Source organism: Mobula birostris, chromosome 6 (genome assembly GCF_030028105.1).
Source record: "Mobula birostris isolate sMobBir1 chromosome 6, sMobBir1.hap1, whole genome shotgun sequence".
Taxonomy (NCBI): Eukaryota; Metazoa; Chordata; class Chondrichthyes; order Myliobatiformes; family Myliobatidae; genus Mobula; species Mobula birostris.
The window spans coordinates 70,717,864-70,732,557 of NC_092375.1; the positions used below are offsets into that span (position 1 = coordinate 70,717,864).

Genomic DNA, 14,694 nt, shown 5'->3' on the forward strand with positions numbered 1-14,694 from the left:
AGTGGGAGGGGGCGATCCAAAATGATAGGAGAAGACAGGAGGGGGAAGGGATGGAGCTAAGAGCTGAGAAGTTGATTGGCAAAAGGGATATGAGAGGATCATGGGACAGGAAGCCGAGGGAGAAAGGAAGGGGAAGGGGGGACGCCCAGAGGATGGGCAAGGAGTATAGTGAGAGGGACAGAGGGGGAAAAAAAAGGAGAGAGAAAAAAGAAATTAATAATAATAATAAATAAATAAATAACAGATGGGGTACGAAGGGGAGGTGGGGCATTAACGGAAGTTAGAGAAGTCAATGTTCATGCCATCAGGTTGGAGGCTACCTAGGCGGAATATCAGGTGTTGTTCCTCCAGCCTGAGTGTGGCTTCATTTTGACAGTAGAGGAGGCCGTGGATAGACATATCAGAATGGGAATGGGACGTGGAATTAAAATGTGTGGCCACTGGGAGATCCTGCTTTCTCTGGTGGACAGAGTGTAGGTGTTCAGCGAAACAGTCTCCCAGCCTGCGTCGGGTCTCGCCAATATATAGAAGGCCACATCAGGAGCACCGGACGCAGTATATCACCCCAGTCGACTCACAGGTGAAGTGGCGCCTCACCTGGAAGGACTGTCTGGGGCCCTGAATGGTGGTGAGGGAGGAAGTGTAAGGGCATGTGTAGCACTTGTTCCACTTACAAGGATTATTACCGGGAGGGAGATTGGTGGGAAGGGATGGTGGGGAGGAATGGACAAGGGAGTTGTGCAGGGAGTGATCCCTGCAGAAAGCAGGGGGGAGGGGAAAGGTGTGCTTAGTGGTGAGATCCCGTTGGAGGTGGCGGAAGTTACGGAGAATAATATGTTGGACCCAGAGGCTGATGGGGTGGTAGGTGAGGACCAGGGGAACCCTATTCCTAGTGGGGTGGCGGGAGGATGGAGTGAGAGCAGATGTGCATGAAATGGGGGAGATGCGTTTGAGAGCAGAGTTGATGGTGGAGGAAGGGAAGCCCCTTTCTTTAAAAAAGGAGGACATCTCCCTCGTCCTGGAATGAAAAGCCTCATCCTGAGAGCAGATGCGGCAGAGATGGAGGAATTGCGAGAAGGGGATGGCATTTTTGCAAGAGACAGGGTGAGAAGAGGAATAGTCCAGATAGCTGTGAGAGTCAGTAGGCTTATAGTAGACATCAGTAGATAAGCTGTCTCCAGAGATAGAGACAGAAAGATCTAGAAAGGGGAGGGAGGTGTCGGAAATGGACCAGGTAAACTTGAGGGCAGGGTGAAAGTTGGAGGCAAAGTTAATAAAGTCAACGAGCTCAGCATGCGTGCAGGAAGCAGCGCCAATGCAGTCGTCGATGTAGCGAAGGAAGAGTGGGGGACGGATACCAGTATAGGCTCCACAAAGCCAACAAAAAGGCAGGCATAGCTGGCACCCATAAGGGTGCCCATGGCTACACCTTTAGTTTGGAGGAAGTGGGGGGAGCCAAAGGAGAAATTATTAAGAGTAAGGACTAATTCCGCTAGACGGAGCAGAGTGGTGGTAGAGGGGAACTGGTTAGGTCTGGAATCCAAAAAGAAGCGGAGAGCTTTGAGACCTTCCTGATGGAGGATGGAAGTATATAGGGACTGGACATCCATGGTGAAAATAAAGCGGTGGGGGCCAGGGAACTTAAAATCGTCGAAAAAATTCACAGCATGAGAAGTGTCATGAACATAGGTCGGAAGGGATTGAACAAGGGGGGGTAAAACAGTGTTGAGGTATGCAGAAATGAGTTCGGTGGGGCAGGAGCAAGCTGAGACAATGGGTCTCCCTGGACGGGCAGGTTTGTGGATCTTAGGTAGGAGGTAGAAACGGGAAGTGCGGGGTGTGGGAACTATAAGGTTGGTAGCAGTGGATGGGAGATCCCCTGAGCGGATAAAGTTGGTGATGGTGTGGGAGACAATGGCCTGGTGCTCCTTAGGGGTCATGATCGAGGGGTAAATAAGAGGAGGTATCCGCGAGTTGTCGCGGTGCCTCGGCAAGGTAGAGGTCAGTACGCCAGACTACAACAGCACCCCCCTTATGACGAAGGGTCTCGGCCTGAAACGTCGACTGCACCTCTTCCTACAGATGCTGCCTGGCCTGCTGCGTTCACCAGCAACTTTGATGTGTGTTACCCCCCTTATGAGCAGGTTTTATAGTAAGGTTAGGATTACTGCGGAGGGAATGGAGAGCAGAGCATTTGGAAGGAGTGAGGTTGGAATGGGAACAAGGTGCGGTGAAGTCGGGAAGGTTGGTGTCCTGTCGGCAGTTAGCAATAAAGAGATCCAGAGCAGGCAGAAGGCCAGAGCGGGGTATCCATGAAGAGGAGGAGGGTTGAAGACAGGAGAAGGGGTCATCGGTGGGGGTGGGAGAGACCTTGCCAAAGAAGTAGGCTCGAAGACGGATCACTAAGTTTCAGTGATTTCACTAAATCACTAAGTCTCTGATTTTTAAGATTTTAGTAACTGAGCTAGCATACTATGAATTGGTCTTTAACCCAAACCTTCCTAATTACTTGGTGAAATAAACAGCCACAAAATAAGATAACATGTTGGTAATGCCATATGTCAGTTTTCAGTGCCACTAGCTTCTGATTTAAAAAAAACAACATGACAACTTCTATAAAAAGGAACAAAGGCTATGCTGTTTGCTTCAGCTGACAGCATGCAATCTCCATTTTAGGGCCTGGCTGTCATAAGATTGAACTCTTAGCAACCTATAGGGGTTGAGTGAGGTTTGCATATTACTGTCCTGTAATTTAAAAATGCGTTTGACAGGAAGGCAAGTGCTGTTGTTGTCAATTAGGCAGAATTTAAAAGTAGCATTAGTAAAATAAGATACATCATGTTGCTGCAGTATGTTATGATATTCTCAAACTGTGTGTTCAGCTATTTGTTAGGGGAGAAAGAACTTTGCATGGATTTAATTAAAGCTGTCTTCAGTTACATGGAATGTAGAGCACAGGAAAATTACTTCTCAGGCTTTTATAACGTTTTGTTAAGTTTTCTGTGCTATTCACTTGGACTACTTGTGACATTTCTTTCTTAGTCCTAGTCACTATTAGCTGGGGATTTTTCCTGAATTTTATCATCAATTTATCTAAAAGTGCATGATGCAAACATGTTCTTTTAAAATGATTATTTTTCTGTCTCCAAGCACTGATAGTTTTTCCAAGATATAAATGTTTGTAAATTTAATAAGATGAAGCAGTGTACAGAATGGAACACCAAGGTATAATATTTTCATATTGTGTAAAATACACCTTCCTTTCATTAAAACACTGCTTGCATAGTATTACTCTCTACTCCAACAATTAGGAGGGCATACTTGCTGCGAGCAAATGTGGAATGGTGATTGTTGTGTTTTTGGAGCAACCAGCTGGCTGGAGGAAGACTAGAAAGTAGTTGAATTTATAATAGGATCATTATAACAAACAATATCCTATGGAGATTTGTCAACAGATGTTATTTAAAAGAGGCAGAAAGGGAAATTAGCTAAATAATTGATGGCAGAATGATTAGGGGTGATGAAAGAGTGGTTTTGAATAGCTCTTTAAAAGTGTGTCAAGGCATTGAATGAATAGAAAACTCTTGTAAGTTGGACTCAACTATGTGAAACCTGGTGCCATTGAAAAGTAAAGATTGAGTTTAAAACCCAGTTCTGGGATTGAAATTCTGATTAAAAATCATGGAGCTGAAATTAACTCTTCTCTCCAACTGCTGCCTGACCTCCTCACTGTTCCTGTTTCCAGTATTTTTGCTTTATAGTCATGGATGGAATTCATGGAGTGTCCTGAAAAACAGTTGAGAATGGGGATTAAAGAACTCGATTTAGGTCTCGCCTCTTATTTGGCTAATTATAACTGAATCACCTTTAAAGTGCTCTTGGAATCAGATTAATCAAATATGAGTTTAAAAGTTTTTTGTTTTTCTTACGGGATTTCTCTGTTTGAAATAACACATCTTCTCTGACAGATACCAATGAAAGTGTCATTTAAACAACGCCCTTTAAGATCGTCTACAGTATGTATAAGCAGCACAAAATGTTGGAGGAACTCAGCAGTCCAGGTAGCATCTATGGAAAATAGTACAGTTTATGTTCCGGGCCGAGATCCTCCAGCAGGACTGTTGAAGGATCTGGCCTGAAATGTCAACTGTACTCTTTTCCACGAAGGGTCTCAGCCCGAAACGTCAATGTCCTCTTTTTCTTAGATGCTGCCTGGGCTGCTGAGTTGCTGCAGCATTTTGTGTGTGTTGCTCGGATTCCCAACATCTGCAGATTTATTCTTGTTTGTGCAGTATGTATAACTTTGATTGTTGTTTTGAGCACACATTTACTATGATTTGAGCTTAAGAGATTTGGATGAATGTAATACAAATCAGATCCAGTAATTAATTTCAATTTGCCTTTTCAGAGAAATGGAAATGTAACAATATTGCAGCCAATCTATTCCAGCTAGCCACATGAAGATAATACTATTAAATATATGTTAATTCTTATCTAAGTTCTCATGCTGTATAAGATATTATGAACATAAAATGTTTAACATTTTATTTAAGGTGTTTAAAAGAGCATGAAGGGAATGGAGGGATACAGATCATGTGTAGGCAAGTGGGATTAGTTTCATATAGCATCATGGTCAACACAAACATTGTAGTTGGAAGGATCTATTCCTGTGCTACACTGTTCCACGTTCTAGGAAAGATTCCACTGCGTATGCATAGCAACCATAAATGCAGATTTTATTTGCTCAGCTGTAAGATAACAACTGACACCATTTTAAGCAGGAACTAAGCCCTACTGATTTGAATAATTTAAGATTATGCATCTTATTACTACAGAATGTTAGCAGTTTTCTCACTGATTATTCAAGTGCAACTGCACTCTTCAGGGTGCTTTTGAACCAAATGAGAAAAATAAATTCCCACAGAAAGTCTGCTTCACTGATGTTATGAGGTTTAGTTTCATATTGCCAAGTGCCCCCAGAAGACTTTGGTACAGTCTTTTGTGATCACTTTGTGTCTTGAAACTCCCTTAATTCGTACTGGCATCCCTGCAGTCTCTTCCCCAAACCCCCACCACAGCAGATGGTTTACAGTTTGTGATTAAGGAAAAAAACTATCCTTAAGTAGCTTCATTACTTAGTTATGAATTTTTCACTGATGTGTGATTTGTCTCTGTTTATCCATTGGCCTTTTAGCATGGAATTGTATTGTGCATATGCTTGGTGAGGCTTATCCTTTTGGTTGGATTTTATATACATCATTTTAAATGAAAATAGTCCAATTCTTTACTTCCAAAACAATAAACTTGACTTTGGCCCAAGGCGTAGCTAGACTTTTTTTTAATCAATGTAGGTTGTCACAAAAAGGTGATTGAATAGAACTTAAGAGCCACCTTGATCAAACATTTGAATGAATTTTGAGGACAAAATCAGTGTGATTTTGGGGAAAATGCTTGCATTGATAATAAGCATGTTTTTCTAATTGCAAGACACAAGAGTAAATCTTTTGTACAGTCTATTTTAAGTAGAGTTATACAGCATAGAAACAGACCCTTCAAGCCAATTGGCCCATGCAAAACAAAATATTCAGTGTTTGAAACACCAACAATAAAAACTAATTTCAGGTAATGTTGTAAGATATGATTTGGCATACTTCGTTTTCATTAGATTACTGAGTGAACGTGCCTTGATGAGCCATTCTGAGAGCTCAGCAATTGTGGCTGCAATTATGGAATGTTTACGTTTTACATTACACCAGAATCTGGAAATGAATGAGGATCAGCAGAAGCTCCAACAGATGCTCATAAATGATCAGGTATGTGAGACAAGCCAAGGTATAATCTTTCTTGGCAGGAAAACATGCTAAGAATTGTCTTGCTGAGATTGGAAAAATTGAAGATGAGAAGTTGGAATTTGTGACATTTCAATCTACAGCATTATCATCTTTAAAATACTGTGGTGCTTTGAAATCTTTGATTTTTAAAAAAAATTTATTGTTTTCCTTTATTCAATGTCTTCTACTTAACTTGGAAAATATTCTAGACCAAAGGTGAAATTAAACGGCTATTTAACCACAGAAATAAAACTTTGTAGTTTTTTCTTTTTTGCTGTGCGGAATATCTTCAATTATCTCTCTTTGTTGTAGTATATACTCCAATATATAATACAATGAAAAAGTGAAATTATATTCCATCATGACTATTTATCTTGTTTCTCACATATTATTACAAGTTATTCTTTCTGTTAATATCCCTGATATTATTTGTCTTTAATTATCGTTTCAACTGAATAGAATTATTAACATTATATACTGTATTAGAATGTCAGGATGTAAAGTTGTATTCATGTCTGTTTTCCATGTGAGCATGATAGGTTGATCAAATATTTCCGAAGAGATGATTTTATTTTACAAGATACAGAAAAGAACATTTGCACATATCCAATATGAGTGCTTTATATGAAAAATACAAAGATCTTCTTTGCAAATATAAATTCAAAATGAATGAGTTAACCTTATCTTTCTTTTTAGTTACTACCTCTGTTACGTTCTGCTTTGAAGAATCCCAAACTGCAAAACAGTACATTTTCCCACCTAGCAGATACTCTTTTGTCTTGGGAAAGGCGAGCTGATAATCCAGAAATAGAAGAATGTGCTGAAGCATATCAAAGACTGTTACCTTATTTTTGGAATGGGCTATCTCAGCTTTGTATGTCTCAGGTGAAAAGTGCAGAAGCTGACAAGAATATATTGGAAGGAGTGTCCGCCTTGCTTGTATTATTAAAAAATCCTGAGAGTTCTCAAAAACACACGCTTAAAAAGAAAGAAAAGGTTAAATTTTTTGACAAAGAAGAAACTACGAATGGTGAAACCAACAGTGGCAATCATCAGGAAGAATTAAATTTTGGACCGACAAATGTGCTGAATTCGGAAAATTCAGAAGGTTATTCCAAACATTCTCAGCATTGTAATCCTTCCAGAACTGTACCTTTGGAAGATCTAGTTTGTAAACTGGCCAAACTATGTATAGGCTTTATCAAAAGAGAGAACTCTGAAATTTATCTTGCATTCTTGGCTACATTGGTCAGCTCCTTTCCATCAATGAATTTATTTACAGTTTTGCTGGAAAATGATAATCAGGGGAATACTGAATTTTTCCCTGAAGCAAATAATGAAGTAAAAACAATGGCACCTAATCCTGCTGTGCAGTTTCTGAATGAAAAGCTGTTAATCTGGATGAAGGAAGACAAAGCTGATTTTGGTTGCCTGATTGAAATGCTCTACAGTGTTCTTCATTGCTGTCAGAAGAATGTGAGGAACATAATACTTAATCAAATATCTGAGGTAGGTGTTTTCTCTTGACAATATTTTAAGGTTGATCACTGGTTCTGAAATGTTCTTATTACTACTGATGCTTTTCGAACTATGAACATACTTAGTAAGTCTGCAGCAGTTATATTGGCATTAATAATCTTTATTTTGTTTTTCTTTCCTCTTTTCTGTTTCCTTTGTATTTCTATACTTGGTAATTTTAATTTGCTCTTCCGGTACATTTCGAGGTGCCTTTAATGAAGTAAAATTTAGGAACGATATGTTCAAGATAAGTAGCAATTGAATTAGATACAGGGTGGTGAAGTGAGCATTTTCAGTAGCTTTGAAATGTAAATGTTAGACTAAAGCAAGAACCAAGAGAAATGAATATGGTCTGCAGATTAACAGGAAAAGCTGCAGTAGTACAAACATTATTTGAGTTTATCAAAGCACATTTTAGTTATTTTAGACTCTTCCTATCCCATTCATGGATAACTCTCATGCCTCTACTGGGATATTCCTGCAAATAGGAGAACAGTCAGAATTAGGTTTATTACCTCTGACGTGTCATGAAATGTGTTGTTTTGTGGCAGCAGTACAGTGCAAGGCATAAAAATTACTGTAAGTTACAAGAATAAGTAAGAAGTACGAAAGAGGAATACTGAGGTAGTGCTCATACGTCACAGACCATTCATAAAATCTGATGGTGGGGGGTGGGAGGAGGCTTTGCCTAAAACAATAAGTGTGCGTGTGGGTCTTCAGACTTTACTTCCTCTCAGATGATAGTAATGAGAAGGGGGCATGTTCTTGGTGGTGAGGGTGTTTAATGATGGGTGCCACTACCTTGAAGCAGCACCCCTTGAATATGCCCTCAATAGTGGGGGGATTGCGCCTGTGATGATGCTGAGCCTCTGCAGCCCCTCACTGCTGCGTATTGGAGCTTCCAAACCTGCCGCTGATACAACAGTCAGAAAGCTCTCCACATTACATCTATGGAAATTTGCAAGAGTCTTTGGTGACATATTAAATCTGTGTTGTTTGTCAGTGAGGAGAAGATCTGCACTGGCTGATAGGGATGTCGAGGATCCAGTTGCAGAAGAAGGTACAGATGCCCAGGATTTGAAGCTTGTTAATTAGTACTGAAGGGGTGATGTTGTTGAACACTGTGCTGTAATTGGTAAACAGTAGCCTGATGTATGTCTTGCTGTTATCTAGATGCTCCAAAGCTGAGCGGTGAACCGATGAGGTTGCATCCACTTTGGACCTGTTGTGGCTGCAGGCAAATTGTAGCAGGTCTGGGTCCTTGCTCGGGCAGGAGTTAATTCTAGACACTATCAACCTTTCTAAGTGCTTCATCACAATTAGATATGAGTGCTACCAGATGATAGTCACAGAGGCATCTCACCCTGATCTTCTGGGGCACCTGTAAAACCACTGCCATTTTGAAGCAGGTGGGAACGTCAGACCACAGCAGTGAAAGGTTGAAGAAGTAAACACAAAATAATCTGCAGATGCTGGGGTCAAAGCAACACTAGAACACAACACGCGGGAGAAACTCAGCAGGTTGGGCAGCATCCGTGGAAAAGATCGGTCAACATTTCGGGCCTGAGTTCCTGCTGAGTTCCTCCAGCGTGTTGTGTTCTAAAGGTTGAAGAAGCCCTTGAACACTCCAGCAAGTTGGTCGGCACAGATTTTCAGTACCCTGCCAGGTACACCATCAGGGCCTGACGCCTTGTGAGGAACACTCCAGCCCCCAAGACGGAGATCATAGGGTCACTGGATGCTGTGGGGATTCGCACAAAAGTAATGTTATTTTCCCATTCAAAACATGCATAAAAGACATTGAATTGATCAGGGAGTGAAACATCACTGCTAATTATATTGTTAGGTTCTTCCTCACAGGAAGTAGTGTCATGCAAGCCTTGCCACAGTTGCTATCCATCCAATTGTATCTACAATTTCACAAGAAATTGCCTTTTTACTCTTATGCTGGCCTTCTATAGGTTGTATCTGGATTTCTTGTTGGGTTCTGGCCTTCTGGTTTGGAAAAGCATGATATGATTTCAAAGGAACACATTCATCCACACAGGTGTTGATGAAGTTGGTGGTGGCTGTGGCATATTCATTCAGGTCTAAAGATGATTCTCTGAGTATGACCCTGTCCACCAATTCAAATCAGTACTCTAAACACTGCTCGACCTCTCTCAACCATACTGTATCTTCATGGTTCTCACCGTGGTCCTTAGTCTCTGCCTATGTGCTAGGAACAGGAGTACAGCCAAGTGATCAGACTTGCCAAAGTACGGGCGTGGGATGGCACGGTAAGCGTTCTTGATGGAGGTATAAGAGTGATGGGTGTGTTGCCATTTCTGGTTCTGCAGGTGATATGTTTGTGGTAGTTTGTTGTTTCAGTGGGGTTGGACCAACAGAATTCAATTTAATGTATCAAATATATAGAATATAGTGTATGGAAATATATGACTTTGTACCAGAAACAGAATCTGCTTTATTATGGCTGTAACATGACATGAAGTTTATTGTCTTTCATAATAGGACAAGGCAAAGACATTAAAAAATTACCCTGAATTACAAAATAAATAAATAGTACATAAAAAGGAATAATGAAGTAGTGATCGTGGAGCATTCTTAAATATGATGGTGGAGGGAAAGAAGCAAGTTCTGAATTGCTGTGTGGATCTTCAGGCTCCTCTACCTCCTCTCTGATAGTAGTTCCAGACGGTGAGGGTCCGTAATGATGGATGCCGCTTTCACGAGGCAGTGCTTCCTGAAGATGTTCTCGATGATGGGGAGGGTTGTGCCCATGATGCAACCCTCTGCAGCCTCCTGCGATCTTGTGCGTTGGAGGCTCCATGCCAGACCGAGATGCAGCTGTTCAGAATGCTCATCACTGTACAACTATGGAAATTTGCAAGAGTGGTGACATTCCAAATCTCTTCAAATGAAGTATAATAACTGGCGTGTCGTCTTCGTGATTGCATCAGGGTGTTAGGCCTAGGATAGATCCTCTGAGATATTGACACCCAAGAACTTGAAGCTGCTCACTCTTTCCATGCTGGCCCCTCAGTGAGGGTTGGGGTGTGTTCTCCTGACTTCCCTTTCCTGAAGTCCGTAACCCGTTCCTTGGTCTTGCAGACATTGAGTGTGATGTTGCTGCTGTGACACCACTCAACCAGCTGATCTATCTCAGTCCTGCATGACTCCTCATCTCCATCTGAGATTTTACCAAGAGTGCCATCTGTAAAGTTATAGATGCCCTTTGAGGTGTGGTTAGCCATACAGTCATGAGTGTGGAGAAAAAGTAGAGAAATGAGTGAAGCACGCATTTTTGAGAATGTGCCTATGTTGACTGTCAGCAAGGAGGTGTTCTGTCTGATTCATACTGATGGTGGTCTCCTGATGAAGAAGTTATGGCTCCAGTTGTAGAGGGAGGTTCGGAGGCCCAGATTTAGAGGCCTGGTGATTAATACAGAGGGGTTGATGGTATTGAATGCTGAGCAGTAATTGATACACTGCAGCTTGTCATATATTTTGCTGTTTTCTACATGCTCCAAATCAGAATGGAGAGCCAATAAGATTGCGACTGCTGTAGACCCTATTGTGGCATTTAGGCAACTTGCAGTGGATCCAGGTCCTTGCTCGGGCAGGAGTTAATTTTAGCTGTAATCAACCTCTCAAAACACTTATTTATGGTAGATGTGAGTGCTTCTGTTTGATAATCATTGAGGCAGCTCACTTCGGTACTGATATGATTGCTGCCCTTTTGAAGCAGATGGGAAGTTCAAAGTAAGCTCAAAGTAAATGTTATTATCAAATGACATATATGTCATCACATACAACCGAGAGATTAATTTTCCTGCAGGTGTACTCAGCAAATCTATAGAATAGTAACTATAATAGGATCAATGAAGGATCAACCAGAGTGCAGAAGACAACAAGCTATGCAAATGCAAATATAAGTAAATAGCAATAAATAACAAGAACATGAGATAACAAGATAGAGTCCTTAAAGTGAGGTTATTGGTGGTGGGAACATCTCAATGGATGGGCAAGTATGTTTGGTTATCCCTTTTGTTCAAGAGCCTGATGGTTGTGGGCTGGTAACTGTTCTTGACCCTGGTGTTGCGAGTCCTGAAGCTCCTGTACCTTCTACCTGATGGCAGCAGTGAGAAAAGAGCATGGTCTGATTGGTGAGGATCTTTGATGGATGCTGCTTTCATATGACAGTGTTTCATGTTGATGGGCTCAATGGTTGGAAGGGCTTTACCTGTGATGTACCGGGCTGAATCCACTACCTTTTGTAGGATTTTTCGTTCAAAGGCATTGGTGTTTCCATGCTAGACCATGATGCAGCCAGTTGATACATTCTCCACTACACATCTATAGAAGTTTGTCAAAGTTTGAGATGTCATGTCGAATCTCTACAGACTCCTAGGGAAGTACAGGCGCTGCTGTGCTTTCTTCGCAATTGATCTTACGTGCCTGGTCCAGGACAGATCCTCTGAAATAGTAACACCCAGGAATTTAAAATTGCTAATCCTCTCCACCTCTGATGAGGACTGCCTCATGAACCTCTGGTTTCCCTCTCCTGAAGTCTACAATTAGTTCCTTGGTCTCACTGACATTGAGTGGGAGGTTATTGTTATGACACCACTCAGCCAAATTTTCAATCTCCCTCCTGTATGCTGATTCACACCACCTTTGATTTGGCCAACGACAGTGGTGTCAACAGCAAACTTGAATATGGTGTTGGAGTTGTGTTTAGTGTCACAGTTATACATGTAAAGTGAGTAGAGCAGGGGGGTTAAGCACACAGCCTTGTGGTGCACCTGTGCAGATGGAGATCGTGGAGGAGAGGTTGCCAATTCTGAATTGACTGGGGTCTACAAGTGAGGAAATCCAATATCCAATTGCACAGGGAGGTATTGAGGCCAAGGTCTTGGACCTTATTGATTAATGTTCAGGGGTTGATGGTATTAAATGCTGAGCTGTAATTGATAAAGAGCATCCTGATGTTTGCATCTGTGCTGTCCAGATGTTCCAGGGTTGAGTGAAGAGCCAATGAGATGGCACCTGTTGAGGACCTGTTACTCAGGTAGGCAAATTGGAGCAGATTTAATTTGCCTCTCAAGCAGGAGCTGATATGTTTCATCCCCAGCCTCCCAAAACACTTCATCACTGTGGATGTAAGTGCAGCTGGGCAATAGTCATTGTGGCAGGTTACCACGCTGTTCTTGGGCACTGGTATAATTGAAGCCTGATTGAAGCAAGTGGGTGCCCACACTGTGGAAACGAGAGGTGAAAGATATCAGTGAACACACCAGAAGTTGGTCAGCACAGGTCTTCAGTACATGGACAGTTTCCCTGTCCAGTCCAGATGCTTTTCTTGGATTCACCTTCCTGAACGTAGCCCACACATCAGCTCAGATACTGAGATCAAAGGATCATTGGAAGATGTGGGGGTTCATGATGTTTCCTCCACGTTCTTACAGTCAAACGCCTATGTCATTTGATTTAACTTTATAAGAGGTGATAGTATTGGAGCACTGCCATAACTGTCGAGCATCCTTTGTTGATTCAAATTTAGTCTGGAATTGCCACTTAACTCATGAGTTGGCTTTCCAGAGATCGTACCTGGACCTCTTGTAACCTTCTTGGTCACCAAACTTGAATACCACTGATCTGACCCTCAGCAGATTGTGGATCTCGTAGTTCATCCAGGGCTTCTGATTGGGGAAGACTCTGATTGATTTAGTGGGGACACATTCATCCACAGCTGTTTTAATAAAGTCCGTTACCACTATGGTGTATTCATTCGGATCTCTAGATGAGTGCTTGAACACGACCCAGTTCACTGACTCAAAACAATTGTGTAATTATTCCTCTGCCTCCTGCAATCACCTCATAATTGTTCTGATCTCTGGAGCTTTGCTTTTTAGGCTCTGTCTGTATGCAGGTAGGAAGATGTACGTGAAAAGTCCAGTCATTTAGTCGGCGCAGGTTTTCAGTGTGTAGCTGGCTAGGTACACCTTCAGGGCCTGACTCTTTTCAAGGGTTCACCCTTTTTTTTTTTACCTTTTTCCAAATCTGGTTTATTCAGTGATTATAGTAGTACAATATTAAAGTGTTTCAACACTATGTATTACAACATTATTTATAGTTTGAAATTATAATACAGTCATCACAGTCAAAACACCTTCAAGCCTTGCAGATTGCTTATTGACCTGGAAATACTCCATTGTTTTTCCATCCATTTGATGTGGATTAATAGGCTGCTCATAACTTTGGTTTTCTTATTTGACTCTTTCCACTTCTTCATCAGAGATTGGCCATGTCAACTTTTGTAGCATAGGTCTGCTTTGACTCGCATCATCTGCTGCTGAAACCTTTATCACTCCTGTTTACGTACTGAACATCTTCCGTAACCTGCAAAGTTGAACTCATCCAAAGTTTAGATTTGCTAGTTCTCACTTAACCTTCTCTCCTTCTCCATGTTGATTAATATTAGGTCTGGATCTTTAAATATCCTAAATCTTAAACTTTCCTCAGCATGTTCAGATTCTGTCTTTGCTTTGCAGTCCCTCTCTCCCTACAGAGTGCTATAGCCTCTGGCTCTAGACCTTTTCTTCACTCTTTATTCTCGCATCATTGACGGATATGCCTGATTGATTCTAGCTAAGATTTCCTTTATAAACCTCTGCTTCTGCATCACCTACACCTGCTTAAAGACTCTGCATATATACATCACTCTGAATAAGCATTTACTTACACTACCTAAATAAGCTTTTCTCCCTTTATTTACTTTTATTTGGTGTCTCTGAAACGTCAGTGTTTGTTTCAGAATCCGCTTCATTATCACTGACTTAGATGATGTGAAATTTGTTGTTTTGCAGCAAGAGTACATAGTACAAAGACATAAAATTACTGTAAATTACAAATAAATAATGCAAAAAAAAGGAATAATGATGTAGTGTTCATGTGCCACTAAGAAATCTGATGGACAAGGGTAAGAAACTGTCTCTGAACTTTTGAGTGTGAGTCTTCAGCCCCCTGTACCTCCTTCCTGATGGTGTAATGAGAAGAAAAAGTTAGAAGTGATATTTTTGATCCTTCGGTTAACTTTGAAGAGACTTAGAAACCATTTATTCAACATTTTCTTATGATGTAATTTGACATTTCCGAATCCTTCTTATTAACTTAAAATATATGAATAGAGGAGCGGAGTTGACGACATTACTGAACATGTTCGATTTAAGATGTTGGTCTAGCCTTGTTTTGTTCCGTTTGCTTTTTTGGGTTTAGTATTTAGTTCCTTTTTTTTGTTTCTTTGTGGGGGGGGTTCTTTGTATTTTTTTCTTTTTATTTCTTT

General features: G+C 41.2%; 1 protein-coding gene across 2 annotated transcripts in view; it reads left to right on the forward strand.

Moving 5' to 3' along the window:
• The window catches only part of ltn1 (listerin E3 ubiquitin protein ligase 1), a 123,630-nt gene that overhangs the window by 24,332 nt on the left and 84,604 nt on the right, over nt 1-14,694 (forward strand). For both annotated transcript variants that reach the window (XM_072260606.1, XM_072260607.1), the window contains exons 9-10: nt 5,666-5,813; nt 6,528-7,340. In XM_072260606.1, the coding sequence (XP_072116707.1) occupies nt 5,666-5,813; nt 6,528-7,340 (961 nt within the window). The remainder of the gene's footprint in view (nt 1-5,665; nt 5,814-6,527; nt 7,341-14,694) is intronic.